This window comes from Buteo buteo, chromosome 21 (genome assembly GCF_964188355.1).
Source record: "Buteo buteo chromosome 21, bButBut1.hap1.1, whole genome shotgun sequence".
Classification (NCBI taxonomy): domain Eukaryota; kingdom Metazoa; phylum Chordata; class Aves; order Accipitriformes; family Accipitridae; genus Buteo; species Buteo buteo.
In genome coordinates, this window is record NC_134191.1 from 1154627 (window position 1) to 1182267 (window position 27641).

A 27641-nucleotide genomic window follows, 5' to 3' on the forward strand; every position below is an offset into this window, starting at 1 on the left:
TAGGGATTTTTCCTACCTTTTCTGCACGGCCCCAGAAGTGCGGGGGATGCAGAGTTGGCCCCAGGCACACCCATTATCTGTGCCCAACAGCACCCAGCTCTCGCCCTGCCACCACTGCTTTGCTCCTGAGGACGGGGCTCCCTCTGCACGGGTTCAGCGCCCATAAGTACATCACAGTGCCCGGGTCTTTTCCACAGACCTCTGAGGGAAACCTGCCACATGCCTCCAGATCGGCCTTCCCTCTGGCTCTGCCTAGAGAAACCTGTGCCAGGCAGTGGTGGGAGCGAGCCTCGCTGCGAGACTCCAACCAGCTTCCTAGTCCCTCCTCGACACTGATGGGTTGATTGACATCTAGCCTTCAAGGTGTAGCCCGTTAACAGTAAGATACTGTCCTGTCACAGGGACAGCTAATTTCCTCCTACCCATTTGAGCCAAGAAATTTTATTTCAAGTTTTGTTTGTCTTAGACTAAATATTGCAAATACATACAAAGAATCAGCATTCATTTCAGCAAAGGGTTCCCTTCCTTCAAGCCCACCTCCCTTGCTGAGGTCTATAAAGGCACTGCTCCAGCCACTGCTCGTTTCTTAATTGTTTTTCTCCCCACTTTAGCAGTGAAGGCTCCCCAAGCTTATGTGCAGGGCAGCGCACAGGATCTCCCCTGCAGCTGTGGCCAATTCCTCCTCTGGTCCCAGGGGACGTGTGGCCCTGGGGTGGGGATGACCCCGGCGGCAAGGGGAGATGCCGTGGGAAACCTGGGAGGAGGAAGGTGACCTGAACAGAGCCGCTGTCCTTAAACAGCCTCTGCCTTCCCACTGGCAAAATCCTCCCAAATCACAAACAGACGGTCCCTTTTTCTTCCTCAAATATTTCTTAAAAAAAAAAAAAGGGGGACCACAAATGAGACAGCACCGCAAATATTTGCAGATTCAGATCAGTTAAGCTTTGAAAAACTTCAGCCTGCAAAACTTCAGCTGAAATGTGGTTTCTGCCTAGTCGATGGTTATTTTCTCTCTGCCCTCCCTCGCACCCACCCCATGCTCCTGGCTGGGTCTGCTTTTGAGGGGGAGCAGGTGAAGGACCCCTGTGCCTGGCAGGGTCCAGAGGCTTGCCCTTTGGCTGCCGGCGTGTGCCAGACCATGGGCTCCAGCCCAGGGCTGGGGCTCAGGCACGGCCACCCTTCCTTGCTAGAGCCGCTACACTCAATATGCATTTCTCCCCCATTAAAGAGTTTATTTTCAAAGCGCTTCTTCCTCTTTTAGACCATCTCGAGGACATACTGGGGGTAATTGCACTCACTAAGCCTGTTAAATAATTAACCTCAAATAAGTAACGGCACTGGGCAACGAGTTAACGTTATCCCAATGGAAATATTTAAGCATCTGCAGCTTTTGCAGAGTCAATCGGGATGGCTTCCCCAGGAACCCCGTAGCCTCCCGCAGCCAGCTCCTCGCCCTTAAACGCAGGCAGGGCTCCTGCCCAGCCCCGCGACCCCCCAGTCACTGCACCTCGCCGTACGCCCTTGGCCCCTGCTCTGCTGTTCCAGCCTCTGCCGCAGCCCACTTTACCAACGCGAGCCAGCGTCTGGGACGCGGGGATGGCAGCGTGCTCTGGCTTGTGAAAAGCAGCAGCATCTCGGACCTTCCTCCTCCTCGCAGGAGCCCTCGCCCCACTGCAGCTCCCGCGCTCCTGCCCTTCCCTCGGGCAGCACGCCTGCCCCGAGACCGGGAAGGGAACCGAAGCAAGACTTGGGAGACACTCCTATCCAGAAATAGTTTATTTAAAGTTTTAGGAACAATTTCACGTATTGTCAGTCATATTTAGAACAATTATACAGAACATTTGCGTTTCAATTGGAGCTGAGTGTTCACGTACTCCATGTGTGCTCACCATCTTTGGCCATTGACAGGAGGAAATTAAGGTTTGTCCTTTGCAGATTCACAAGTTAAAACACTGGTATCAGTTACCAAAATACATGATGCTAAATTGACCGTTAGACAATTTATCCCTATGCTTTTGTGAAAGAGCTAGATTAATATTAAAACCCCACCAGGGGAGAAGTTCAGCTCACCGGTTCAGCTCTTACAGACCGGCAGACACCAGCGCTGTGCACCGTCCGTGCGGGACCCCTGTGCCATGCCGCAGCGGTTGAAATGAGCAGCGTCCACGGAGAGGTTTCGCAGCAGCACTGAAATTCACGTGTCGGCAGCACAGAAAACGTTACCAGCCCCGTGGCACTGTCACCCCCGGCCTTGCCACCTCCCCGGGAAGGGTGGCTGAGGTCCTCGGCACACCGCGGTGCTCAGTCGGCGCAGTGAGACCTGTTGCTGTCTGTGGCCTTTACGAAATCCCTCACCCCATCCTGTCTGGTCTCACTTGGCAAAGAGCAAACCTGGTGCAGCCAGGACGAGCAGCTTGAAGCATCCAAATGCCTGGATTTTCCAGTTAAAGGAACCCAGTGCAAAGCTTGGGGAGAAAACAAACAAACTCACACAGCCAGCGCGCCCGGCACAGGGGAACAGCTGCAGAGACTGCACACCTCTGACCGAAGCCGCTCTGAAAGCTTAATGTCCGTGCAGCATCCTGACCACGGACAGAGACCTGTCTCTTAACGTCCTTATCACCCCGGCCACCCGACCACGGCCGGGTGAGAGGCTTTACACCCGAGCTGTTCATGCACGGGTGAGCTGCTCGCTCAGGGCTGTGTACAAACATGTCTCCTCCAGCTGCCCCCCAGGAGCACGGGCGCCGTGGCAAGTCCTGGGAGATGCCCGCTCCCCACTGACAGGGTGTGAGCATCCCATCGCATCCCGCTCCCCACTGACAGAGTGTGAGGATCCCATCGCATCCCGCTCCCCACTGACAGGGTGTGAGGATCCCATCGCATCCCGCTCCCCACTGACAGGGTGTGAGCATCCCATCGCATGCCACTCCCCATTCTGCTGCCTGCTTCTTTGTTATTCTTTCATCTCCCTACCTGATGAGAAGAGACTTGCATGTTCAGAATAGCAGTGTAATGAGATGAGCCCATCTCATCATCTCGCAATAGCAGCATTACAGGTGGCTTAACACCGCTATTGAGGTGCGGGGACATTAAAGACCACAGCATGATGTAGATGAGCTGAATAAGCAAGCAGGATTGCTGACACCGTCCTCCATCACAGACCGTTGCTGTGGGTGGCGTAGGAGATAACATTAACTGGGGGCTGGAGTGCTGCACTGCGCACGGACCCCCTCGCCGGGGGTCCCAAAGCCGCCTGCAGCAGCTAAAGGTCACGCACACAGCCAGACAACATCCAGCGGGCTTTGTACAGGAGCTTTTATTTGAAACGATGGACAGGACACAGCAGTGGCACAAGACGCTTTTCAAATAGTCACACAACACAGTCTTTGCCTTTAGTCTATTCCTGTCACACATAGTGACTCTATGAAACATCTCAATTTTTATCAATTTTCTGTACAGACCCTCCGCATATTGCTCGCTGACAGCTCTCTATAAGACAGGCCAGGATACCCCTGTAAATTTAACTTTCTTGAAAACCAGAGCTCGTGACCTGCAGAAGGCAGCTGCAGCAGCCTCCTTCGTTCTAGATGATAAACCATAGCAAAACACAGCACAATGTCTTCACTCAGGGTGAATATCTTCTCATGCTTACACTGAATTTCAATTTTAGTATCAAAACTAAAGACTCACATATGTTTTGAGCTGTTAGATGCATTAATTTCACGCTTTTGCTCCTGACACTTGAGAGGCACAGGATTTTGTTAAGCTGTTTAATTGCAGTAGATTTTTTGGCAGACAGTATTTTACAAGCTACAGAAATACCTGAAAGGCTCAAGTGGATGCCAGCAGTCCAAAAAGCCTGAAGCAAGCACATGTATGCTGAAAGAGGGACTTCAGAGGGGAAGAATTACAATTTAAAGATCACAAAAATCAAGACCCAAACCAGAACATGCTACAGTGGTATCTTTTTTCCAAGTAGCCAAGCAAAGGCATTAGCGATGGAGGATTGCATTAACGGAGACAGACTGCGTCAGAAGTTGATGCTACTGCGCATGGGCTGCGGTCACACTCCGGTAAGATAAGCCCAGCAAAGGCAATATCACTGGGGACAATCCTTGTATGTAAAGTGGACTGGACCTCTCTCTCGCTCCGAGACCATCCCAGCCCTGCCCTCACAGTCCCCCGGAGCGATGGCTGGGACGAGGGCAGAGACATCCACCACCACAGCAGGCAGCAACGCAGCACCAGATGGGGCAGCAGGCTCTGCTCTCAGTGTTACACCCCCTCCCCGCTGCCGCCCTGGGGTGCCAGCACTCTCCCCAAAAGCCCGTCCTCTCCCCGCGCCTCCGCTCTGACATTTACCCAAGCTCCCACCACGCGCATTCTTCTGCGGCAGAGAAAACAAGCACCACATCTTCTCCACCGCCTCCCTGCGAGCCTCTGCTGGTGTTTTAACCCCGGCTGTGGTGGAAGGGGGACCACGCAGCAGCTCTGGAGCAGGGACGGTCGACAGCCAGCATCCCAGTTCCCCCAGCTGAAGGAACACCCCGCTGCGGTTGGGGTCTGGCTCACCCGTCCCCTGTGCTCATTGTATCACAAACCCTGCGAGGATCGTGCAGCCAGTCGAGGCAAAACAAACCAAAAACACCCAGGGAGAAGAGTGCAACACATTATTGAGTTTTCTGTGATAGCAGTAGTTTAGTTAATAGTCTTTCACTTTTAAAAACTTGATGTTTTGTTGATTTTTTTTTTTGCATTTAATTTTCTTCCAGGCATCTGTGTAATGGCTGTGCACCTACCTCCTAGGCAAATCACTGTAAGAGGTAACCAGCTGTGTGCACAGATGGACACTGACCTTCCATCAGGGAATGCTGGTTTAGATGTTAATGCCTGTGCTGAAATAGCATTTCATAGGTGATTCACACTATTCCTCTCACTGCTTACACTGAGCGCATGCACTTTTGGCTACCTTAACATCGCAGGGTTTAGAACAACGATGTGTCTTAAAAAAAATTCACAAAGATGTAAAGACATTTCGCTTGTAACAAAATGAAGAAGAGCCAGTAAAGCTAAGCGCTGGGCTTTATTTTTCATTCCCACTTTACTTATAACCAAAGTGCCTGTATCTGAGGCTGATCCAAGGGAGCTTTATTATACCTAGCACAACTTCAGGTCTACTTATCCTCTCTTGACTTGCAGCATCCGACCGAGTTTACAGAAGCAACACCCCCAGGTGCTCAACGCATCCATTGACTAGCTCAAGATGGACAAATGACCCCAGAAACATGCACAGCACCATACCCTGCAACACACATCCACCCCCCCCACAGCTACAGCTGCCACCTCGGGATTTTCCTGCTCCGCTCCAGCAGCAGCATTTCATTTACTCTCTTTAAATCCCCCAGCGTTTCCAGGAACATCAGCCATGCAACAGCACAGGGCTGGGCAAAGCGCAAGAGGCACTCGCACCCCACGTACAGGTATGCCTTTACACCATGTCGGTCTCGCCTACTCAAAGACAGTGATGGGCTTGGTCTGCTCCTCCCCAGCAGTGGAGCAGGGCATCCCCGATGAACCGGGCAGAGTCTGGCCCACAGCTCGCATGCTCTAACCCTGCAGCAGCTACAATTTCCCCCAACTCTCATTTGCAAGTTATTTTATCATAGGCAAGCAAACATCCACAGCACGGAGCATGCTTTAAAGAGAAACCAGCGTCTCCTGTAGCAGAAGGGAAAACCTAGCAATTGTGAGCTCCTTGCACACTCACCTTGGCAAAAAAATATTCCAGTTCTCTGGCAAATAATGTAGACATTTAATATAAGAAAAAAGACTGAGCACACAGACACCTGCCAGCCTGGACTATCTGATATTTTCAGTGACTACCAGAAGCATCGCTTGATGTAGGGAACAAAAACTATCCACAGAGACTCAGTGCTGGATCCTGGGATGGTGTCACCCCATGAGATCCAGGAGGTGACGGGGATCTCCCCTAGGGACGGGAGAGCTGCGGGACAAGGAGCAGGGCAGAGCCCAGGGCGAGGGTGCTGCCAGCTCCCAGGGGAAGGTACGGTTCCCTCGTACCTGGAGGGGGTCACTGACATATTACAGGGGAAAAACTGGCACTGCAGCATTTCAGGCACCGTGTTTCCCCCTACCCCCCCAAGACAGCTTAGGCTGGAAAGCTGTTTTCCATAAAATACCTGGTCAAACCCAGCCAAAATAAAGGCCCATACTTGAAATGCTTAACGACCTCCAGCATCGCAGTAGGAACACAATGCTGCTCTGTGGAAACATGCTCGCCTGCAGTAACAGGCAGTCGGAGGCAGGCGAGAGGCTGGGGAGCCCAGTCGGGTCGGTGGGACCTGCCAGGAATGCTTTTGCATTCCAGTTTCAGGGCTAAAGCTCACAGGGGTTGGGCCAGTCAGCTGCCCCGTGGCAGAGCTGCACCCTTCCCATCTCAACAGGGTTAAACCAATTGCCCTGTGTGCCAACTCGTTATTTTTACATTATTGTACTCTTAGGAGGAGAAAGCTACAGCTACATGTTGCTGCAATTTTCTATCATTTGCTTTCAGAAAGTAATCACCCAGGTTAATCAAACTCTTCAAACCCACTGCTTTAGTACAGTTGTCAGCAGTCTGTTAGTGTAAACTTCCAGTATGGATTTCAAAAAATATGAACCACCCTTGTTTTTGACCATGACCATAGGCTTAGCATGCCAAAAGTTACTTTTGAGATGCATTATTTCCAAAAGACTATTGCAAGATCTTAGTCATAAGAAGCTTAGAGAGACTTTATAAAAAACCAGCATAACACAGAACCTCCTTTTCAGTCCCTCCTAGTCAGATATGCCGTGTACCTCTCACCCGCAGGCGTACGAGTTTTCTTTGCATCCTGCCCAAGGAAATATTCTCCTGCAAGCTGTATGGGATGCAAGGGGGCACTTAGTTGCTTGCAAGTGAATAGCCAGGCTCTAATTTTTTTTTAAGCTTCCCCTTCTCATTTACTCGAGAAATGACCCCAGTTCTGGTGGGACCTCGGGGAGCCCGCTTCGCCCCCAGGCTGCTCCCTGCTCAGAGGCGTTTGCTTTTGCTGCAGGTCATGCACAGGAGGCTGGCGTTGTCCAGAGTAAAGGGTTTGCCGGTCAGCAGCGTCTCACACTCCAGGCAGGCGAAGTGCTTCTTGTGCCAGGTCATCCCTTCTGCCTGCTGGTAGTCCTCCGAGAAGATGATCTATGGGACAGACAGAAAATTGCTTATTATCACCATCTTGCCAAGCCGGCGCACGGAGAACCGGCCCCGTGCCTCCCACCAAGCCCGTTAGCTGCGGGGGTCAGGCTTTGGGAATGAGTAAATAAAGCACAGGACCGCTCCTGAGCAACTGCGCCAAAATCACAGGCTGCAGTTAAGCGCTACAAAACCATCAGGTTTTAAACACAACTAGAGCCGGACCCTCACTCCAAGACAGATACGGCATAGCCAGCCGAGACCGTCGTTAACATCCCGCTGCTTCGCCCCATTTTCTTCAGGCACCGCCAGCTCCCCAGAGCAGCCGCAGACCTGGTGCCCAGCACCAGAAGGATGCCGCTCCCAGCGGAACGAGCCGGCGGCCGGACCCCCGGGCCGGTCCCTACCTCGTCGCAGCCGGCGCAGCGCGGCCGGAGGCTCTCGCAGTAGTGGCGCCCGCACCAGGCGGCCCCGCTCTTCCAGAAGTAGATGAGGTCGACGAGGGGCTCGGAGCAGCGGCAGCAGACGAAGCACGCCGGGTGCCACTGGCGGGAGTAGCCCGCCCTGTCGGCGTAGACCACCGGGCAGTCCGCCGGCACCGGCTGCTTGCAGGTCTCGCAGCGCTGCAACGGAGAGGCAGTGGGGTGAGCGCGGGGCGGGAGCGAAAGCGGCGATGGTGGGTGCGCGGGATGGGCATTTACTCCTCATCCCGGTTCGCGGCATCTTTTCGACGCATCGTGCTTAACCGCGCAGCTGGCGAGCAGCGGGGTCAGCAAAACAGAACACCGCGATCTCCAAGCACGTCCTCAACGCTCCGCGCTTCTACGTAGCCTGAAGGACCCACCGTGCGCCTGCTCGACAGCCCGTAGCACCAAGGAGGACAGTGGGAATAAAACATCTAATTCCACGACTGCTAAGCTGTGTGGCTTAGGTTGTTTTTGTTTCAGCTCTTGTTCTGCGAAGGGAAACTTGAGAATACCAAAGCCAGATTTTACAGCTGTACCAGCTTGGAAGGCCCAGCGAACATACTGGTCCAAAATGAGGCTATCGAAAGAGTGCAGCAAAGTGGAAGAGCAAGGAAACGCTAAACTGAAGAGAAGGCAATGGTTGCAGCTCCAGAAAAGCACTGGGAAAAACATCTCAGTTGTGCAACAAGACTCAGGCAACACAGAGAGCATCACAGGGCACCCACGGCTGACAGAACCAACACCTCCAAGTCTATCGCCCCACACCCTGTGCGAACATTTGGACCAGTGCTACATATGGACAGAGTGTCAAGCTGCAATATTATTAAAAGTCATTATAAATACATATTTGCCAGCCTTCCCTGGAATACTGTTTACTTTCCTGCAGCCAGATCCTCAGGCAGGTAAGAATGGCACTATCCACCATCAGCTGAGTGTCTGGCCTTTGGGACCCACCCCCCAAGCTAAAGCCAACCTTCACTAAGATCCAAAGGTTCTCCAAGAAAGAGTTAAGACATCCTATAGTGCAGAAGTACAGCACGTCAAAGATGTTATTTTGCATAGAGATTGTGAACTTTGTTCTTTTCTCACTGTTTTTTAATATATACCTCTATGCCTAAGGCAGATGTCACTCTACAGATTTCAGCACAGTGCTGTCAATTTATAACAGTCCAAAAAGACAGAATTGGATTTGGCTAATCTGAAGATTAATTAGCATCTACACACAAGACTAACTGGGTTTACTCTTTATCTGTGCCTGCAGAGCGATCCTGCGATTAGTTAAGAGCAAGCTTTAAAGCTCTCCTCTCTGCAGCTGGCAGCTGATGGGCTGTTATTTAAGTTCCTATTTAAGTCTGGATAGTCCAGGTCGGGCTAATAGCTTCTGAGTCTGTGCTTTGTCACTCCCTAGAAGAAGTGCTCTTAAGTAGCAGCTGGAGTCTCTTCCAGCAGAGCCCTTGGCTGCGAGGCCAGACCTACTCGCAGTCTCCACAGCAGTCTGGCTATGGCTTTTATGAAACCAAGACGCAGTGTGAAGCAGCTTGCGTGTCACACGCGTTGTGGTTGAAGCTGCCGTGCCCGACCGGAGCATTTGCACAGCAGCGTTCCCCCTCCAGCACGCTCCAGGCAGCACAGGGTCAGGAATTTCTCTGTGCTCAGATGACGATTTTGCTTACAAATGTTCTGATTTAAGTCAACAACCTTCTAACAGGTGGGTAGAAGAGACACAAAAATAAAGTTTCTCAGTAGAAGGTAAGCTAACAGTTCCTGAGGAGGGCATCCAGGAGGACATCAGGGATGGGGCAGGGACAGAGGAGGGGGATGTACCACAGGGCAGCTCTGGTCCATGACCCGAGGAACAACACCCTGATGCCACCACAGCCTGGGAAACGCTGTGCTGGGAGTACAGGACCCCCGGTGATCTTCCCTGCTACAACCCCAGTAAAGCAGCAGTGGCAGAAACAACCTCTCTGGGAGCCCAGAGGGAGTGGGGTTTCTCTATGAGCTCTGTGAATGCCAGACTAAAGACAAGTTCCCCACCACATCCAGCCCCTTTTGCTAGTTCACGGCATGAGTGCTAAAGAGACTATTCTTTGCACATAGGGAGTTTTCTTAAACTCATTTCTGCCTTTACACAGCAGAAGTTTACAGGCCTGTTTACACCCACCAAGTGGCTTTTCTTTGTTTCGTTGCTATTAGTTCTAGCACACCACACATTTTGCTATTGCCTCCTCCTTCGTTCAGTCTGGATTTTCAGTAACTGTCCCGCAGCCCTTGGAGCACTTCCACCACGCTGACAGTCATCTCCTATTTTACCAGCAAATCCAGTATAATGAGCAAAGGCAGCGCAAGAGGAGAGACAAAATGTTTCCTGGCTTGGCTTTTCTGCGAGTCTGAAAGGGGATACGTCTGCTCACACTGCTCTCTCCACCGCGAAGGGCTTCAGACGCTTCTCTAAGTAGTCCCAAGACGCACGCCAAGGAAGGAGTAAAAGCCCAGGGCGGTGCAGAAGCCGAGCTATTTCTGGTCTGCACGAACAAGGACGTGAAGCTGCCGCGCTCAGTGCGGAGCGGCTGGCAGAGCACTACTGCCGGCACACCGGCATCGCTGTCAGCGAGGGCAGACGGGCTCCGATCAATGCTGCACCCATCACACGGGACCGAGGCCGTACTTTTCCCGAGGCTCCTGATACCTCCCCAAGGCACCAGATCCGGGCAACTCGGGGACCAGAGAGCCCGACCCTGCAGCTGCCTCCACGCTGTCACCCCCAGGGAAAGCGCCGGACCCATCCATCCCAGCCCTGCTTATCTTGCAAGATCTAACAGCGAGAACAAACACAAGCAGCTTTCCAACTCCAAGCTCAAGTTTCTTGCCAATAAGAACTGTTAAAAAACCAACTTAGTTTGCCGTTTCTCTCTATGGCAATTATTCACAGGGCTTTTCCCAAGTATCATATAACTTCCATTGCCCTGCCATTTACACACTAAATAAAAAGCGGCTCTTCAAATTTAAGATGGGATTACAGCTTGGTACTCATTTTACATCTCCATTGCAGAGGGAAAGGAGTGAAGACTTTATTAGCAGAGTTACCAGAGGTGTTGGCCAAGAAAGTGTCCCTTTCTCATAAGCTTTTTCAAACTTGCTTTCTCCACTGGCTGCTTGGCTCCACTTGCAGTGAGAGCTCCCACAGAAGGAGCTCCCCGGACACCACGAAGCTTCCCCTGAGCACTCACTACATGGCTGGCCTCAAGCTTTTTGGGACAGTGGCTAATTTTGATCAACTGCCTCAGGATTTGATTCCACCACAGTGGCTTACAACACCAGAACACTTTCCAGTTCTGAGGGGGTTAAAGATGATTTTTATGCTCAGTGGAGAACCTTCAGCTCATAGGACAAACTTATTACAGTCATGGGGCCCCTCTCTGCAGCCGAGACAAGTTCAAAAAGCTGTCTGAGCTCTGATGCCTCTGACAGTGATTTACATTGGCCCTGTATGTTTTCCTTTACACACCAATTTCAACACAGCTGGCCTGAGTGTGCAATAAGAGGTTTAACAACCTTAGCACAGGGACCACACAAACACCCAAGGAAATTACTCCCGCTTGTTTCTTGGTGCAGCTTTGGTGCTTTCTGCGTTCATTCTCTTCTAGAGCAAGGGTAGTGGTGTTTTGTTTCCCCCCCCCACATCCAACGTTCATAAATCTATAGCTCAGACTCACACCTTGATCTGAAATAGGGTGGAATCAAGCTGCTGGTGCCAATTAAGAGGTTTGGTATTAAACAGATTCAAATCTGTGTCCTACTTCTAACAGACTCAAATGAAGAAACATCACGCAAACTGCTTGAGAATCAGGATCAGCTGATTCAGCACCTTATTTTCCCCCTGTGCTCTTGAACCAAAGGCACTCATATCTTCTCAAAAAGCCTTTTTCATTCCTGCAGTCCTGCAGGTCTTTGAGGGCTGGGACAAACATGCTCCCAGCTGAGGACAGCGTGTCCTGGAGTGGCCCCGGGCAGGCTGGTGGCACTTGTGGGCATCACCTGTGGCATCGCAGGGAGCAGCGGCAGAGGGGGGCCGTGGAGCTTCCTCCTAAACTCACCCGAGTTTTAGGAGACACACAGGAGATGGTCACACAAGTAGAGAGGTACCTAAACCTTCACTTCTGGAGCGTGCTGATCTACATTTCAACCCTGAACACATCGACAACATTAAAGCCTCTGGTGTTGTTGGCTTCGTGCACTTCATTTCTCAGTCCCGTTACATCCATTCTCTGTCTTCATATAGCTCATTTTGCTCACAACTACTTTCAACCTCACACATACTGCAAAGTAAAGTGCTCTATCTCATTTTTCTATGGCAGAACTTTTCTTTCAGTGCAGTTTTGTGAAAGCCAGTTCAGCACATTTCAGGTCTTGGGACACAGTCCATTCGTATCAGGTCAGCTGCATTAATTCCTGCACAGGAGATTAAAAACCCCCGCCCATTTTAATTTGGAGGGGGGAAGCAGGAGGTCTGTCTTCAGAACAGCCAGAAACCACAGCACTTTGCAGTCTGCTGCGAGCTGAGCTGCACAGTGTGCTGGTCAAAGTGGATCTCCTGCAACTGCTTTTGAAGCAGTTCAATTTTTCAGCTAGTGCCTCTAGAAAAACGATGCCTCAAACTACAGAGAATAACATCACAGTTATGTATTTATTTGGAAGGACAAACTTGTAGTCTAAATAAACCCTCATTGCTAAGATGACTTTTATTAATGAGTTTAATGGAAACCTTCCTTTTTTGGCTGTTTATTTTAGCTTAAAATTCTTTGTCCAATTCAGTATTTTGTTGCAATAGTGAAAAACTTTTACTGTGTCACCGGGCTCTGAAAGTCAGATGCACGTTAATAGAAAAGGCCATAGCGGAGGGGAGACATTACCCAATATGGAATGAAAATGAAAACTGCTCTTAACATGCTACAATCCCAGTGCAGTAATGGCTAGAAAAATCTTGCCCTAAAAACACTCAGACACCTTTTTTTTCCCCAGCTTTAAATTCTTTGCTGCAAGTCACCCTCAGAAGGGCCAGTACGAAATATTTTCACTCACCAAATTCTGTGATAAGCATTTGTTCAGCAACTACAATGGCCACTCCCAAAGGCACTGGGAGAACATAAATCTAAAATGGTGTTGGGGAATCTCAATCATTTCCCCGTGGAAATGTATTTTTATGCCCAGAGACGTGCATGGTGTGTTCAAAGTCCCCCAGAGTGATTACAGCCCTGGGAGCACTATCTCCACATTCACAGCTTTGCATTAATTAGACTGAGCCACCACCTCCTGTCACTCGCAGTCTTTCCGCTTGCACAGGTCTGGAAGCCTCGCTGGAAATACTCACTAGCTTACAGTAAAACAGTTTCTGATCTCGAGTACCTGACTGATGCACAGTCCCCCAGGGACATGTCACGCCCAGCCCTTCAGAGCTGCCAAGAATCCAAAGCTGAAACCACTGGCTCCTACAGCTGATGGAAAGTTTACTTACCTTGGTGGTTCGGCACAGCTTTTGCTGTGGAGGGAGGGAGACGGCGGAGGGGAGACAACCCACCCCTCCTCACCCCTGCTAGATGGACACCAGTGCTCGGCAGGGCTGGCAGGAGCACGCGAGGGGTCCCACCGGAGTCTTTCCCAGTGCTGTACCAAAGCACACCACAACGCAACAGAGCATTGCAGCACCGCTCCGGTAGTTTGAAAAAATCACTGCAGCAGACTCGGAGATGCCCGCAGGATCCGGACCGTGAACGAGGAACAGATCACCCCGGCTGGTGCAACCTTCTCCCCCCTCTAGCTGAGGCCGAATCTATCCCCTGCGAGCTCCCCAAACTCAGAGCGGAGCCGGGACGCCCCCGCCAGCCCGTCCCGCTGCCGCAGCACTTACGTAGTGCCCTCCCGCGGGCGCGCTCTCCAGGGCCCCGTTGGTGGACTCGGGGGGTTTGCCGGCTGCGATGCTCTTGTCCTGCGGCTTCCCTTCCTCCTTCCCACCGCCACCCTGGCCCGGCAGGGCCACCTCCCCAACACCCAGCGCCTCGGCTTTGTACTTCTTCACAAAGTCTTCCATCAGCTTCAGCTCGCCCTCGGCGAGGCCGCGGCACTGGGACGGGTCCTGGTCGTACAGCGGGAGTTGTCTCATCAGCTGCCGCCGGCGATAGTACGCCCCGTCCGTCCCCGCCACCGGCTGCATCTCCTTCGGGATCAGCTCCATGTACTGCATGGCCTGGGAGGGAGAGAGCACCGACAGTCATCCCGAGACCCCTCCGGCGGGGAAGCACGAGCTCTCCTTGCGCGGGTGCTTTGTAAAGAGATGCTCTGCTCGCGTGACGGAGCGGTGGCAGAAAACGTGCCCCTGCCCCTCCCTTCAAGTTGGTCTAACCTACACTTCAGAAAAAAAAGCCTGAACTTAACACAGATGCAAGTAGCAGCCAGGCTGTTGTTAATCATTTTATCCTCAGAAAACAGGTTGGGTGGGGTTTTTGAGGATTTGGGGCTTTGTTTTTAAAACAAAAACAACCCCAAACCAAAAAACAGGCTCCTCAGGAAAGCAAAGCAGCAAAGACTTGCTTCATTAGTTCGCACCCAGATCCCAACACACCCTCCCTTGCCAGCACTAGCTTGCCACTATTCCAGGTAATTTGACAACACGCCTGCTGAAGAGACCAGAAACCCATAAACATCAAAACCCAAGCCCAGCCAGCTTCTCACTGCCTCGTGCCAGGATGGGGAGAGCTCCAGGGAGTGGGTCAGAGGCTGCACCAAGAGCACCCCATAGCCCTCATGGGCTGCACACAGCATAATTTTACTGTAAAAGATCCCCTTTTATCAATAAAAAAAATCTGAATGCAAGAAAAAGTGGTCAGATAGCAGTTGAGTCTGTATGTAACAGACAGCCACCAACTCTACCCAACTATTGATTCTGCAGTAAAGGGAAGGTGTTTGGTCACTGATGCCCTGCAACACGGAAAGTAAATGCCAAGAAACTATCCCAAATAAAGTCCCCTGCTCAACTGGCCACTAGCCACCATCTTAAAAAAAAAAGCAGAGAAAATCATGATCTTGCAAGAGGTCTGTCCCACACTGAATTAGCATTTACAGGACAGTGGGGTCTGTACAGTTAACTTCTTCTGGCCTGGTGCTAAGGGGAAGGGAGTTTCCCACTCAATGCATTTTCCTATTGTAGTGTGAAGAGCTAAGGGGCAGCCAGTTGGCTCTCTGCCATTCCATTTTAAAGACCAGCATCCAGCTGCATTAGATTTGTTTCTTACTTGGTCAGCATTTGAAAACTGAATTTTAAGAAAGTAGAGAAGCAATTAACTGTTTACTGTACATAGTCTGGTTCAGTACAGCTTTTTAAATACAGAAAAGTGTGCACAACACTGAACAACTCATGACATCTGTAAAAACTTCAAAGTCACCTTCCACCTCAGCTACTTTCAGTCAGATAGCAGCATTGCAGGGCAAGATTCCTGCCTGAAGATTTGCAAGAGCAATAGGTAAATGATTTAATGGAGGCAGGGATTTCCCCTGTTTCTTGGAGTGCATGTTAACATTGCTGCACATTATATTAGACATCAACACTCAATGTATTGTGCCTCTGTGCAACTGCAGGACTGATATCCAGAATTTTACTGGGGGAGGGCTGTCACCCTGTGGGAGAAGGTGCTGCTTGGGAATAGCTGGTTAGAGAGCTGCAGGATGCTGTAGAAGCGATCTGGTGCACAGATGGCTTTCACAGAAAGTGAGAAATCCTAATAGGAACTACAGAAGCAAGAGACAAGAACTCCCTGACAGCTCCTCCCAGGCCTCACACAGGCACTGCCCCACAAAATAAGGATACTGCCAGTGGTACCTGACAACTGGCAAGAACAGCAACCGAAACCTTGATGCTGTATGACCATGAACATTAGACAGCGTATGCTATGCAGTCTGCACTGGCCCGGTTCAGTCGCAGCAAGAGCACTAGCAGAGTAGTAACACAGTAGGATCTTCATGGAAGAAATTCTTAATCCACTACAAACGGGCCAAGACTAATGAACACTTCTACCAGAGCTACAAGAATAGCACCGCACCAGCACGTGTATCTGAAGCGCCTTGTTCCACTCCAGCACCAGACTCTCCATTGCCAATACAAAATGTCTGCGCTGAAAGTGAGAGGGAAAAGCAAAGTCTCAAGCCTTTCTTAAAAGTATAGTTGGACTGCTCAGTGGCAGGTTTCAATATCTGCCCAGACATGTGGTGGGATTTCACTCCCTGATCAAGGGAATGCTTACAGTTACAATTGCAGATGTCATAAAATGTGGCCAGAGAATAGATCAGGGAAAAAAATTCAACCTGACACCAAAAACTGACACGAAGAATAACTAAACATCATTTCTTCTGCTGCTACCATGTATTATTATGGACAAATGCTTTACTAAGCCTTAGGGCAGATAATTTTGAGGAAGAACATTTTAGGTTTTCACTGTTAACTACTGGATTTTGGAGATATTTTATGATCTGCTCTTTTCACTTTCCCCACGGACCCTGAATATCCACTTCATAACTTCTCCAGGCACAACTCAACAAAAACATGCTCTGAACTTCCTCCTATTATTGGACCATCCACTTCAGGACAACAATATTAAGAACAATCCCAAGTTTCCAGCCTGCCTTCAGAAGGAAATCACTGGAGCGAGTCAGTTATGCGCTAAAGGCTTTTGGCCCCAATCCCTTTTAAACTATCCCGAGAAAGACTGGACGTCAGCCATTCTCCTCAAAGTTTGTCAAGTTGATCTTCAAGCTAGAATTCATCAAGATTGTCTTCAAAGCTCCTGCACCTCGTTTACTTGAACCAAGACACCTCCAGTCTGCTGAGGCACTCTTTAGAGTCCCAAAGCTTTCACGAAGCTCGTACCCCGAGCTGGCCCTCGCCAGCACCGCAGGGACGGAGTTTGCTGCCGCGGGGGGGGGGAGCTGCCGGGGTCCCCAGCTGCCCCCCCGCACAGGGCTGCGCTCGGGATCACCCCAAACACGCACTCACAAGGGGGTACGGTCGGGGTTCAGGCCCGTGGAAGAAGAAAGTGGCCCAGGAGCGGCAGAGTTTGGGGATCCTTTTTCACAGCAAGGAGCCGACCCTGCCCCGAGGTGCCGAGCCAGCCTGCGGAGCAGTGAAACCCGGGTTCCCGATAAATCCCGGGCTGGGCAGCGTGCTTAATGAATCAGGCCGGGTGGGAAGAGTGCCATCATTGTTCTCCCCATCCCTCACGGACTCCCCGATGCCCCACGGGACCCGTGGAAGGCAAACACTGGTTAAACAAACATTCCTGCTGGGCCAGCTCCTGCCAGAGACAAGGGGAAGAAGAGGAGGCTGTGAGCGGCAGTGCTGCGATTAAACAGCCGGGCAGTCGGATGCGTGAGGGTCTCGGTCCCTCGTTAAAGCCCAGTGGTCTGCCCCAGTCAGCACCACAGGCCCCAACTGCATTCCCAGTACAGACTTCATGTCACCCCCAGTCAGCCTTTCCAAGGGGGTGAGGGCAACGGAGTTTTAAGAAATAATCACAGCCTGCCTCTCGGGTCTGCAGCTGCAATTTCACATTTGTTTCCCCAATTCTTCAAAAAATCTGGTTGCAATTTTCAGCAGCTTTAAACTATTTGTTTAATTTGAAGAGTAAAAGCTGTCCACTAATGACAGTGTAATATATAATGTTTTTAGTACCACAACACAGTTAAAAGCCAGTTAAGTGCTTTCCCTCAAGAAGCACACTGCTGGCTAACACTTCCACACACCGAAAACCACTTCCATTCGTTCCCACACGGCAATATTGCTTGCCCAGACAGAAACCAGGCGCAGGAGGGAAGGAGGGACTGGGCTGGGGGCTTGTTTTCAGATCCAGCCCTCAGCATGGGACCACGGTCCCCATCTCCCCTTTTTACCCTGACTTCTCTTTACAAAACCTAAAGAAATATTTTTATTTGGACCAGACTATGTTTAGCTGTAATAAAAAAAACCAGCTCCAGTCCTGAATCTGGGAGGGGTTCCTCAGGCAGCAGCGAGAGGCAGAGCTCATGCCCACGCAGGCAGGATGCTCTCAGCCGCAGAGCTCAGCTTAGCTTTCCTCCAGGCCAGCACACCTTGGCACGACGAGCCTTCCCGCTCCCGTTCCTCGCAGGGGGAAGCTCTGCAAGTCTGCTGGGGACAGGGACAGGCTGCTGCTGCACCTCGGCAGCGGTGGCAGGAGGGTCCCTGGGCAGAGGGGCTCCGAGCCCACCGCTCCGCTCGGTTGCCCTGGGCCGCTGCTGGAGGAGGTTTTCCACTGACCTGATGCTCTTCTGCGAGCAGGAGATGGGGAACCCTGAGGCACAACCACCCAGCTGCCCACCACACAGAGGATCTAAACCCCCTTTCCCCCCTTCTCCACTTTTCCAGCAAATCTGAGCTGAAGTTAAAGACGACAGCATTACAGAGAAGCTAAGGCACAGAGTAAGCGCTGTCAGCACGCCGTTTTGGCTCTGTTTCGGTATTCCTACAGATGTTCCTCCGGGGCTGAGGTGATGCAGCATTCAACAGGAAACAAGGCTGCGTTCTGGGGAGGTTTATGGCCATTCTGTGATCTACAGAGGCACAAGTGAGCACTAGTTGCGCTCCTGGCTAATAAACCTGAGATGCCAGGCCTATTTTAAGTCCAAGATTTTAATAACTACCTCAGCTAGCAAAGAAAATAATTACCATATTAAAGACAACAGTTATTTTGCCCTTAAAGCCTATATCCATAACAGAATAATTTACAAACACAGCGCTGGATTTAGATGCGGCATTGATTTAATTTCTCTGCTTCTGAGACAGACTAAAGTATAATTTCCTGAAGTGTTTGCTGAAAAACCCCTCCAGGTTTCTGGAAGTGTACCAGCTAGCTACCTCTACCTGCACTGGCTGACCTTGGGAGAGGCTCACATCCAGACTTACAAAAGAGATCAGACTCAAAAAGCAAGGCAGGACCTCCCTCTCCAACAGGGATGTCAAAGCCCAAGGCAACTCCTGCCCAAATAAATCAGTCAAATAGCTTGTCTCCGCTGCTTCTCCAGAAGTCCGGTCCAGACCCACATTGTTTTAGAAGCATGGAGACAGGTCTCTGGAGTTGACTCACGGTCTTTGTGTGTGTCCCACAGCTTGCACGGCTTTTTGCCTCCTCCTTGGTGCCCTCCTGGGGGTGTTTAGGGAGAGGACCAAACCCCAGCCCAGACACCCCAAGAAGGTCTGGAGGAATCGCTCCCACATCCAGCCAGGGGTTTTGGAGCATGCAAACTCCTGCGTGGGCTGCACAGGCGTTGTACAGCTGGCAGGACAGCAGAGATGGGATCTCTCCTCAACAATGTTTTTACTGGACGTGAGCTTTACCATAGTAGTGAGCTTTCTAGTTGTAAAGCCCAGTAAGACTTCTCCTAGAAATGTTAGCAAACCTATAAAAACCCAAAGGCAATCCATTCCCCTCTCCTACCTACCTACTCTGGTTATTTATGCGGTTTTCCAAAATATGAAGTGATACATACATTTCTGCTCTCAGAGGCAAGCCATATGTTTTACTATTTTCCCCAATAACTTTATTCCAGAGCCGAGTTATGTTCTCCATTAAGTGACACAAACTACCCACCAAACGCGCTGTGGATTGTCTTACCAGCTTCTGGGTGAGCCCCGGTGGAGCCCACTCGTATGTGATGGTGTCAAAGGTGGGGTCTTTCCGAGAGACGATGGGGTTGGTGATGATCATGCGGTTCCTTTTGTAAATGCGAACGCCATCACCTCCTTTCACCCGGGCGGTGAGCGTGGCGTACTTGGAGTCTGACAGCAGGCGCCCAATTTTCCGATCGTCCTCCACATCTGAGCTCAGGCTGTGATCCTCCTGGCTGCATTTGCACGACTTACAGATTTTCCTGTGGGTGACAAGCAAGATCATCCTTTTGATATGAGCTGGGCCCTGGGAGGCATGCAATCATGCGATGGCTCAGCCATGGAGCATCAGCCTCTTCCAAAGGTTAAACGCAGACCTGGGTTACAGCATAAGACAAAAGGCTCCTGTGCCCTGAGCCAGGCACAGGAATTCAGCAGAATTCACAGAATCATAGAATGGTTTGGGCTGGAAGGGACCTTTAAGGGTCATCTAGTCCAACCCACCTGCCATGAGCAGGGACATCTTCAACTAGAGCAGGTTGCTCAGAGCCCCATCCAACCTGACCTGGAATGTTTCAGGGATGGGGCATCTGCCACTGCGCTGGTTTTGGCTGGGGTAGAGTTAATTTTCTTCACAGTAGCTGGCATGGGGCTATGTTTTGGATTTGTGCTGAAAACAGTGTTGATAACACAGATGTTTTCATTACTGCTGAGCAGTGCTTACACAGAATCAAGGGCTTTTCTGCTCCTCAGCCCACCCCACTAGTGAGCAGGCTGGGGGGGCACAAGGAGTTGGGAGGGGACACAACTGGGACAGCTGATCCCAACTGATCCCAGGGATATTCCAGACCATAGGACGTCATGCTCAGCAGATAAAGCTGGGGGAAGGAGGAGAAAGGGGGGGAACATTCGGAGCAATGGCATTTGTCTTCCCCAAGTTACCAGTACACATGATGGAACCCTGCTGTCCTGGAGATGGCTGAACACCTGCCTGAGGGAAGTGGGGAATGAATTCCTGGGTTTGCTTTGCTTGTGTGCACGGCTTTTGCTTTCCCTATTAAACTGTCTTTATCTCAACCCACGAGTTTTCTCACTTCCACCCTTCCGATTCTCTGCCCCATCCCACTGTGAGGGAGGTGAGTGAGCGGCTGCGTGGGGCTTGGTTGCCAGCTGCGGTTAAACCACAACCACCACCGCTCTGGGCAACCTGTTCCAGTGTTTCACCACCCTCGGTGTAGAGAATTTCTCCCTTGTATCTAGTCCGAATCTCCCCCCTTTCAGTTTAAAACCATTACCCCTCATCCTATTGCTACAGGCCCTACTAAAAAGTCCCTCCCCACCTTTCCTGTAGGTCCCCTTTAGGTACTGGCAGGCTGCTCTAAGGTCTCCCCGGAGCCTTCTCTTCTCCGGGCTGAACAACCCCAACTCTCTCAGCCTGTCTTCACAGGAGAGGTGCTCCAGCCCTCGGATCATTTTTGTGTCCCCCCGGACCCGCTCCAACAGGTCCGTGTCTTCCTTGTACTGGGGACCCCAGATCTGGACGCAGAACTGCAGGTGGGGTCTCACCAGAGCGGAGGCGCAGAATCCCCTCCCTTGACCTGCTGGTCATGCTGCTTTGGATGCAGCCAAGGATACAGTTGGCTTTCTGGGCTGGAAATGCACATTGCTGGCTCCTGTCCAGCTTTTCATCCCAGAGGGATCGGCAGCAGCACGGAGCAGAAAGCTATGAACTCCTAAGTGCCGTCCCCAGGCAAAAGCAGCCGCAGCAGCCCTGATAGACTGCGGCCTCCCACCCACCACGGGGAGCTGCCACTTTCTCTGAACTTTGAAAACCCCTTCAAGCATCACTAAATCTCCCACCCTCACCAGTCTCCAACAGCCAGGCGCTAGCCTTGCCTCTTACAAAGCTCTACATGCCATTAAAAAAAGTGACTGCTAAAAGAGAAATCTACTTAAGTGTCTATCATTTTAATTATAATAGCTACAAATCAAAGACAAGTCTGTAAGGCAACTCTCTCCTGGCCAGCTTTTCCATCAAATGCTAATAGCAAAAAGGACAAACTGACTCTGATGCAACCCCAAATATTTCAGCAGGATCATGAAACAACTATGATTCAAACCAGCCTTTGAGTCAACAAAAAAAAGTGATTCAACCAAAAGAGTGTTTTTAAGTTTAGATTCCCAGACAGCTGGGGCATTGGAACTGGAGGCTGCAGGACACAACTGCAGACCACCATCGTGAAGCCTCCTGAAGCATTTCAGCAGCACAGACAGCACACCTGCAGACTGCGGGCTCCTGCGCACCGCTGCGACAGGACCCAGCTGTGCAGCCCACGCCAAACAGGAGTTCTCCAGGCTTGCAGAAAAGAGTCTAGTGTTTTGCAAGACAACCTCAGAGGGCGCTAATTCCTGTTTAATTAATGACATCTGGATAGCTCCCTTCCCTTTCAAAGCCCCCTTTGTTTCTCCCATTTCAGTTTGCAAGCAGATAGAGCAGAGCAGCAGCCCACTGCCCATGCCCAGAGCCAAACATGCAGCCCCGGTCGGTTCCCACCAGCTACTGATACTGGGTGGCTATTTACCTAAATTAGTGTTTTTAAGAGGAAAAACACTGAAAATAAAGTATCAAATAACAAGTCATTTCTGGCACCGAGCATAGCATTTCAGCCATCAGGATGCTCAGGACAGCCAGCAGCAACAGCCACCACAGAGCTGCCAAGCAGGACACGGCACTGAGCCCTCACCACCGGTTTTGTTTCACTCTGCCAGCTCTGCACCCATGCTCGCCCTCGAGGATGAGGGTGACAGCCAGGCACTCGGCACATCTCCTACCAACACCACCAGATTATCCTTTTGGTCAGCATTTCCCTGCCTCCAAAGCAAGCAAGGACACGTTTGTTTTCACTAATTCATTTCCAAACAACCTGACAGGCTGGGAAGCCAGTGTGCAGCAGGCAGAGGACCCGTGCTCCAGCACGCACGCTGCGCAGGGCATCGGGTGGCTTGTGGGAGCGCGGCGTGCAGCAGCTTCGGCACCGTGTCCCACTCCTGACGTCCCACTGAACAGCACCAGCCACGCAGGGCTGTGCCGGAGACTGTTCCGTGGCAGGTGAGACCCTTCTGCAGTCTGGGCCATCTCTCACCCCGGCTTTCTCCTCTTCCCAAGCCACAGCTTGCTGCCAAGACCTGCACCCAGCCTAGCAAAGATAGTCTCAACTCCCAGGGAGCAGGCAACGTTAGCAAAAGCAGAACCCCCCCTCACTGTGTGAGAGCCTCAGCTTGGTTTAAGGACTTGTGGATGAGATTTTAACTCAGAAAATACAAGAGCAGGACCAGTGAGGGAAGGGGGATGGAGGGCAGGGAGCACGAGCATCTTCGCTCAGCAGTTGTCCCAGCCATCCAGTGTGTCCTCTCTGCACCTCCCACCACCACACTGAAGTGCTCTGCAGTTCTTCTTTGCACTCAAAGTCACTGGAATCTGAATATCAACAGGACCAAAGGGACAGTGTCAGGGCAGGGCCCATCAAGGCCAAGACGTTACCTCCAGGAATGTGGCTCGAAGCCCGTGCATGTCCCTCTGCAGCGTAAACACGGCACACCTCTTCCTGACTGCGGCTGGCTCACCGACATCTGGAAAAGAACGGGACACTGGAGTTGGAAAGGCTTTATCCTCAAAGATTATCCGAGTCTAGAGTACTAATAATTGTGTTTTGTCCTTCAGACGTTGATTTCTTCAGCCATGCCTTATGCCCTGTGAACCCTCAAACCTCCCAAACACCATTTGACCACTGACCATGCAGACCTGCTACAAGGTTATTTAGGATGCTTGGGATGAAGATTTTCAGCTTAAAGTGAGGGATGATGGCACATCAAATACAGTGAACACACACACACACTGGACAGCCACCTTAATCTCATGCACAGAGGCCTCAGGGCTCATTAAAAGTTATTTTGATTCAGCTTATACATTGCATATGAATCTGTGCAAATCAGAAATTTCATGCAGTGAGACTGGGAGGTGCATTGCTATAACCTTGTTTTACTGCAGCTTGGATCTCCTTGGTCTTTCTAAAGGGGCTCAAGTGTATTTTGGGAATGTGGCATGTTTCCACACCTCTGGCACTGGGCTTTACGGGTGGTTTCCACGGTGAACAGGAAACACGGCAAGGAAAGGCTCAGGGGAGGGAAGGCAGAGGAGGGGAAAAAAGGGCTATGGTTGTGCTGCACTTTCTGCTGCTCACTGAAAGCACAAGAAAGTCACTTTATATACATGTGTGCTCACTGCTGCACAGAGACAGTCCTAATAACCTCCCAAAAGGAGACAGACAAGTGCAAAACACCACAACAGGAGCCAAGAACATTGGAAAATAAACCTATTTTAGTGTCTGTGCCATGGATTTATCAAACAGGGCTTTTTAGATGTGAAGAATGCAGGAGGGTATGATGGGAGACAAAAACAAAGTACTGCAGGAAGCACCAGGGAAAAGTGACTCTATGGGACCCTGAATTTCTCAGCCTGGTTGTTTTTACAGAAACTCTCAGACTCCTGTCTGATAGACATGTTTGTTCCCTGTAAAAACAGACTTATGGAAAACAAGGACAGTCCCACCCCCAGGACACGCACCCCCAGCAGAAGCAACGGCAGCATCCCAGGAGCTTCGCCTCATGTCAGCAGATCTGACCCTGTGCAGCCAGAGATTAAACTACAGGGTGGTCATCCACCTCCGCAAAAAAACTAATACTTTCAGTCCTCAAGAAGCATTATAAAGTGCCAGTCTTGCAATTTTCTGACCACTTTAGTCCCCGCATTCTGCATTTTCCATTAAGGCTTAACATGTACAAGTCTCACACCACCATGCCCTTTTTGGTGCTTGCTCCCACTCATCAAGTTTTTGCAGAAGATCTTTAATCCCTCTCAAAAATACAAGCTTGTTCTAGGCATTGACTATTCATTTGTGTGAACACATTTAGAGCCCATCAGAAGAACAATTGAGGCTGCAGAGGTTTCTATTGCTGGAGAAGGGTGTTGCCCTTTTATGCAATCTTAATCTAGTCCATGTGTGTTTCAGTATTATGATAGTCTTTCATTACAAGATCATACACTATTTAAATCAATATTGCACCTCCTCCTGCCCCAGCTCCTCTCCCCACTCTGCAGCCCTCGTCCCCTCCAGCACCAGCTCCCCGGCTCCTCAAAGCTCCTGCACGGACCTGGGGCACCCCGAGGTCTCGTCTGACACTCAAAACTCATTCTGCAGCTTTCAGGAGGAAAAGGTTATTTGATGGCACTGAGTTAGGAAAGACATTTAATTTACTTGGAAAACCCAGTGTTGCTAATAAGGACAAAGCTTGTATGAACAGATGGTTCTAGGAATGGCCGCACACTGGTTTGCCAATTTTAAGGTAGACAACAAGCCTTTACACGCTTTTTTTTTTCCACAAAACTATTAAGTCTCCATAGAAGGCTGCTCATCCTCGAGAAGGACAGCCCAAAGGGTACAAAATGCCCCATTTCAGCTCACTTTGCCCACAGGACTGCTATTTCATTTGTGCCTCAGCTTTCATCTGTAGTTTCACCTCATTTCTCACCTGCTGTTTTTCCAGATACTTTGAAGACAGTGAAAAGACTTCTCACCCTGGGAATTCATAAAAATACATCTTAAAAATGGTCTTAACATGCACACACACTCCACCCTGCCTCTAACATCCAGAAAAATAGGACTTTTTGATTCTTCAGGTATGTGGCAGCTCTCCAGAAGAGATAAAAACATTTAAGAGTCCAGCACAGACCACTTACAATCTTGCCAGTTCTGGAACCATGTGCTAGATGCCTACTAACTGATGGGGGTTTAACCAACTCTAATCTTAATGAGTCAGACAGAAGCTGAGTATAGGCAAGGGACTATGAATGGTTGTTTATTTAATACAAACATCTGGATTAAATAAACTTATCTGGAAAAAGTTCTGTTATATACAAGGGGGAAAGCAAAGGGAAAAGCATTGTCACTAGCAAGAACCAGTACACAAACCCCCAACAAGACAACCTGATGCTTCACAGTCCAAGTGTCAGTGCAGGAACTCTTAAGTCATTTGGGGGTGGCCACCAGCCTGTGACCTCCACATTAATACATAAACCCAGTATTTCACTTTATTGCTTTGGTGTTAACAAGATCCTTTCCTGGTAATTTATTCAACCTGGTAATTTGTTCTACTTGTCTAAATATGACTTCTGCTTCATGTCCCAGGTCCAAGTTTGAGGTTAACTGCTCTCTACTCAGTCTAAACCCCATGGAAGTACCTGCTGAATCAGTACACTCCAGATCACCCTCGTACCTGCTCTCCAGAGCAGGCTGGCACTACCCATCACCCCTGTTAACGGGATGATCTGTGTCCAGGCTGCTGGATCTGTTCCAGACACCCACCCCACTCCAAATGCTGCCACGCGATGGCTTGGGCATGACTGTCCATCGCCAAGGGCAGGGCGAGCATCCTGAAGCCTCCCAGCTGGCAGAGCTGGGATCAAACACATGGTACTCCACACCACGGACCGCACAGCCAGCTCACAGATGGATGGATGGACAAGCCCAACAACTGCTTTCAACAGTCCCTTAAGGCTTACCGGACCAGCTGGAGCGAGGCAGGCTGCACTGACCACCCTCTGCCAGCACCCCAGGAACTGCTTTTGAACTTCCACTGCTGTCTCACTGCAGTGACACATTTACTCAGTCCAAACAAATACAGTAAAATAGATCACATTTAACACAGCAAAGTCTCAGATCTTATCTTAAATTGCCATTATTGTTTCACTTAACGAACAAACTGTTGGCATCAACAGGTGATCCTTGCCTTTGGGGTATACAGAAGCCGATCATCCATTTCCTTAAGACAAAAGCAAACAAGTCCTAGCCCTGATCTTTGGCCACATACAACTTCAGGCACTAGCAGAAGACCTGGTCACCAGCCCTCCCATTTGTGCACTTTGCCCATGCCTTTGCAGCCAGGAACACCAGATCTCCCTGGAAACTCTTGTCTGCAGGTGTCAGCGGCACGACTCACCGCTCCTCACCGTGCAAGATGGCCGAGAGTCTGAAGCTACAGGAAAACATATGGGGGAAATGATGCAAAAATTGAGAGGCTCTTCAAGGCAACATGTAAACCTGAGCTGTCTCAGGAGCCACCTGCCCTCCGAGGTGGAGGTCTGCAGCAGGAGGGGAAGGCGCTGGGATGGCGGCTCATCGCACCGCTGCCTGCAGAGCAGCTCAGGTGGCCCCGTGAAGTCTCAGGACATCCCTGTGGCACAGGCAGACCTCGCCAGGGCAGCAGGAGCAAACGGACCCGAGCCCCCTCCACGCGGGGACGGGGCAGCGATCCATCACTGGATATCCATCCCCTGCGAGCTCGGACCCCTCCGGGCAGCATCTCCTCGCGACGACTGGAAGCGCAGCCACGTCTCTGTTTGGAGGACAGCGTTATTCCTTGCTCCCTCAGAAGCAGAGGGAGGTTTGAGCCACTCTCATTTCCATCCCTGTGCAGGGGCCAAACATAACAGGCGCCGCTGCCTGTTTGTGGGCTGCCTGGTCAGCAGGACTTCCTGCCCAGATATGGAGCTTCTCCTTGCAGCTCCGCTCCAGCTCCTCAAATATGCATAAAAGGAGATCTCTTTAAAAAAAAAGACACACATAAGACACGACAAAAAAAACCCCAAACCCAGTAAGATAATGCAAAACAAATGCTCCCATCTTAGACTCCACCTATGCCCAAGCCCATTCGGGAACAGCAGTGTTAAACAAGGAGATACTAAAGTTTAAGATAAAGAGTTTGAAGACATTTGTAATGCTTTTCAAAAAAAGCCTGTGTCAACAAACTGCTTGGGAGAAAAGCAAATTCTGCTCACCATGACTAGATATACAATGCATTTTAAGATTTCTGTTTTGGCTTTTTTGTCTTATAGCATTCTTGCTATTAAAAGACAGAAAAGCAAGTCAGTGCAGAGGAAATTCTTAGGTAGTGAAATGATAGGAAATTGAGGCCATTCTACCCACAAAAACATTTCCGAACAATCTCAGGAATACGCCAGTAATACCATGGTTCGCTATTTTACTGGCCAAAGGCAGGGCCATCCTAGACACTGGTAAGTTCACTCAGTGGTTAGAAAATGGAGCGCCTATAATGACAAGGAAGAAACCCAAATATGGCTCCATCTTGGTTTAGAGTTTGAGGACTCCTTTGGAAAGGAGCACTGAGCTTCCAAGGCAGGTCTGGCGAGGCAGACCCCTGC

General features: G+C 50.5%; 1 protein-coding gene across 2 annotated transcripts in view; it reads right to left on the reverse strand.

The window, feature by feature from the left end:
• Positions 1–3303: 3303 nt before the first annotated feature.
• Positions 3304–27641, reverse strand: part of LMCD1 (LIM and cysteine rich domains 1) — a 37440-nt gene continuing 13102 nt past the window's right edge. Inside the window, exons 1-6 of one of the 2 annotated variants that reach the window (XM_075053563.1) lie at positions 24953–25071; positions 22905–22993; positions 19371–19626; positions 13604–13939; positions 7636–7851; positions 3304–7234 (exon numbers count right to left, since the gene is read on the reverse strand). In XM_075053563.1, the coding sequence (XP_074909664.1) occupies positions 7076–7234; positions 7636–7851; positions 13604–13939; positions 19371–19626; positions 22905–22993 (1056 nt within the window). In that variant the 5' untranslated portion in view covers positions 24953–25071 and the 3' untranslated portion in view covers positions 3304–7075. Of the gene's footprint in view, positions 7235–7635; positions 7852–13603; positions 13940–19370; positions 19627–22904; positions 22994–24952; positions 25072–27641 lie in introns of those variants that run through there. The other variant, XM_075053562.1, reaches the window with a different exon arrangement.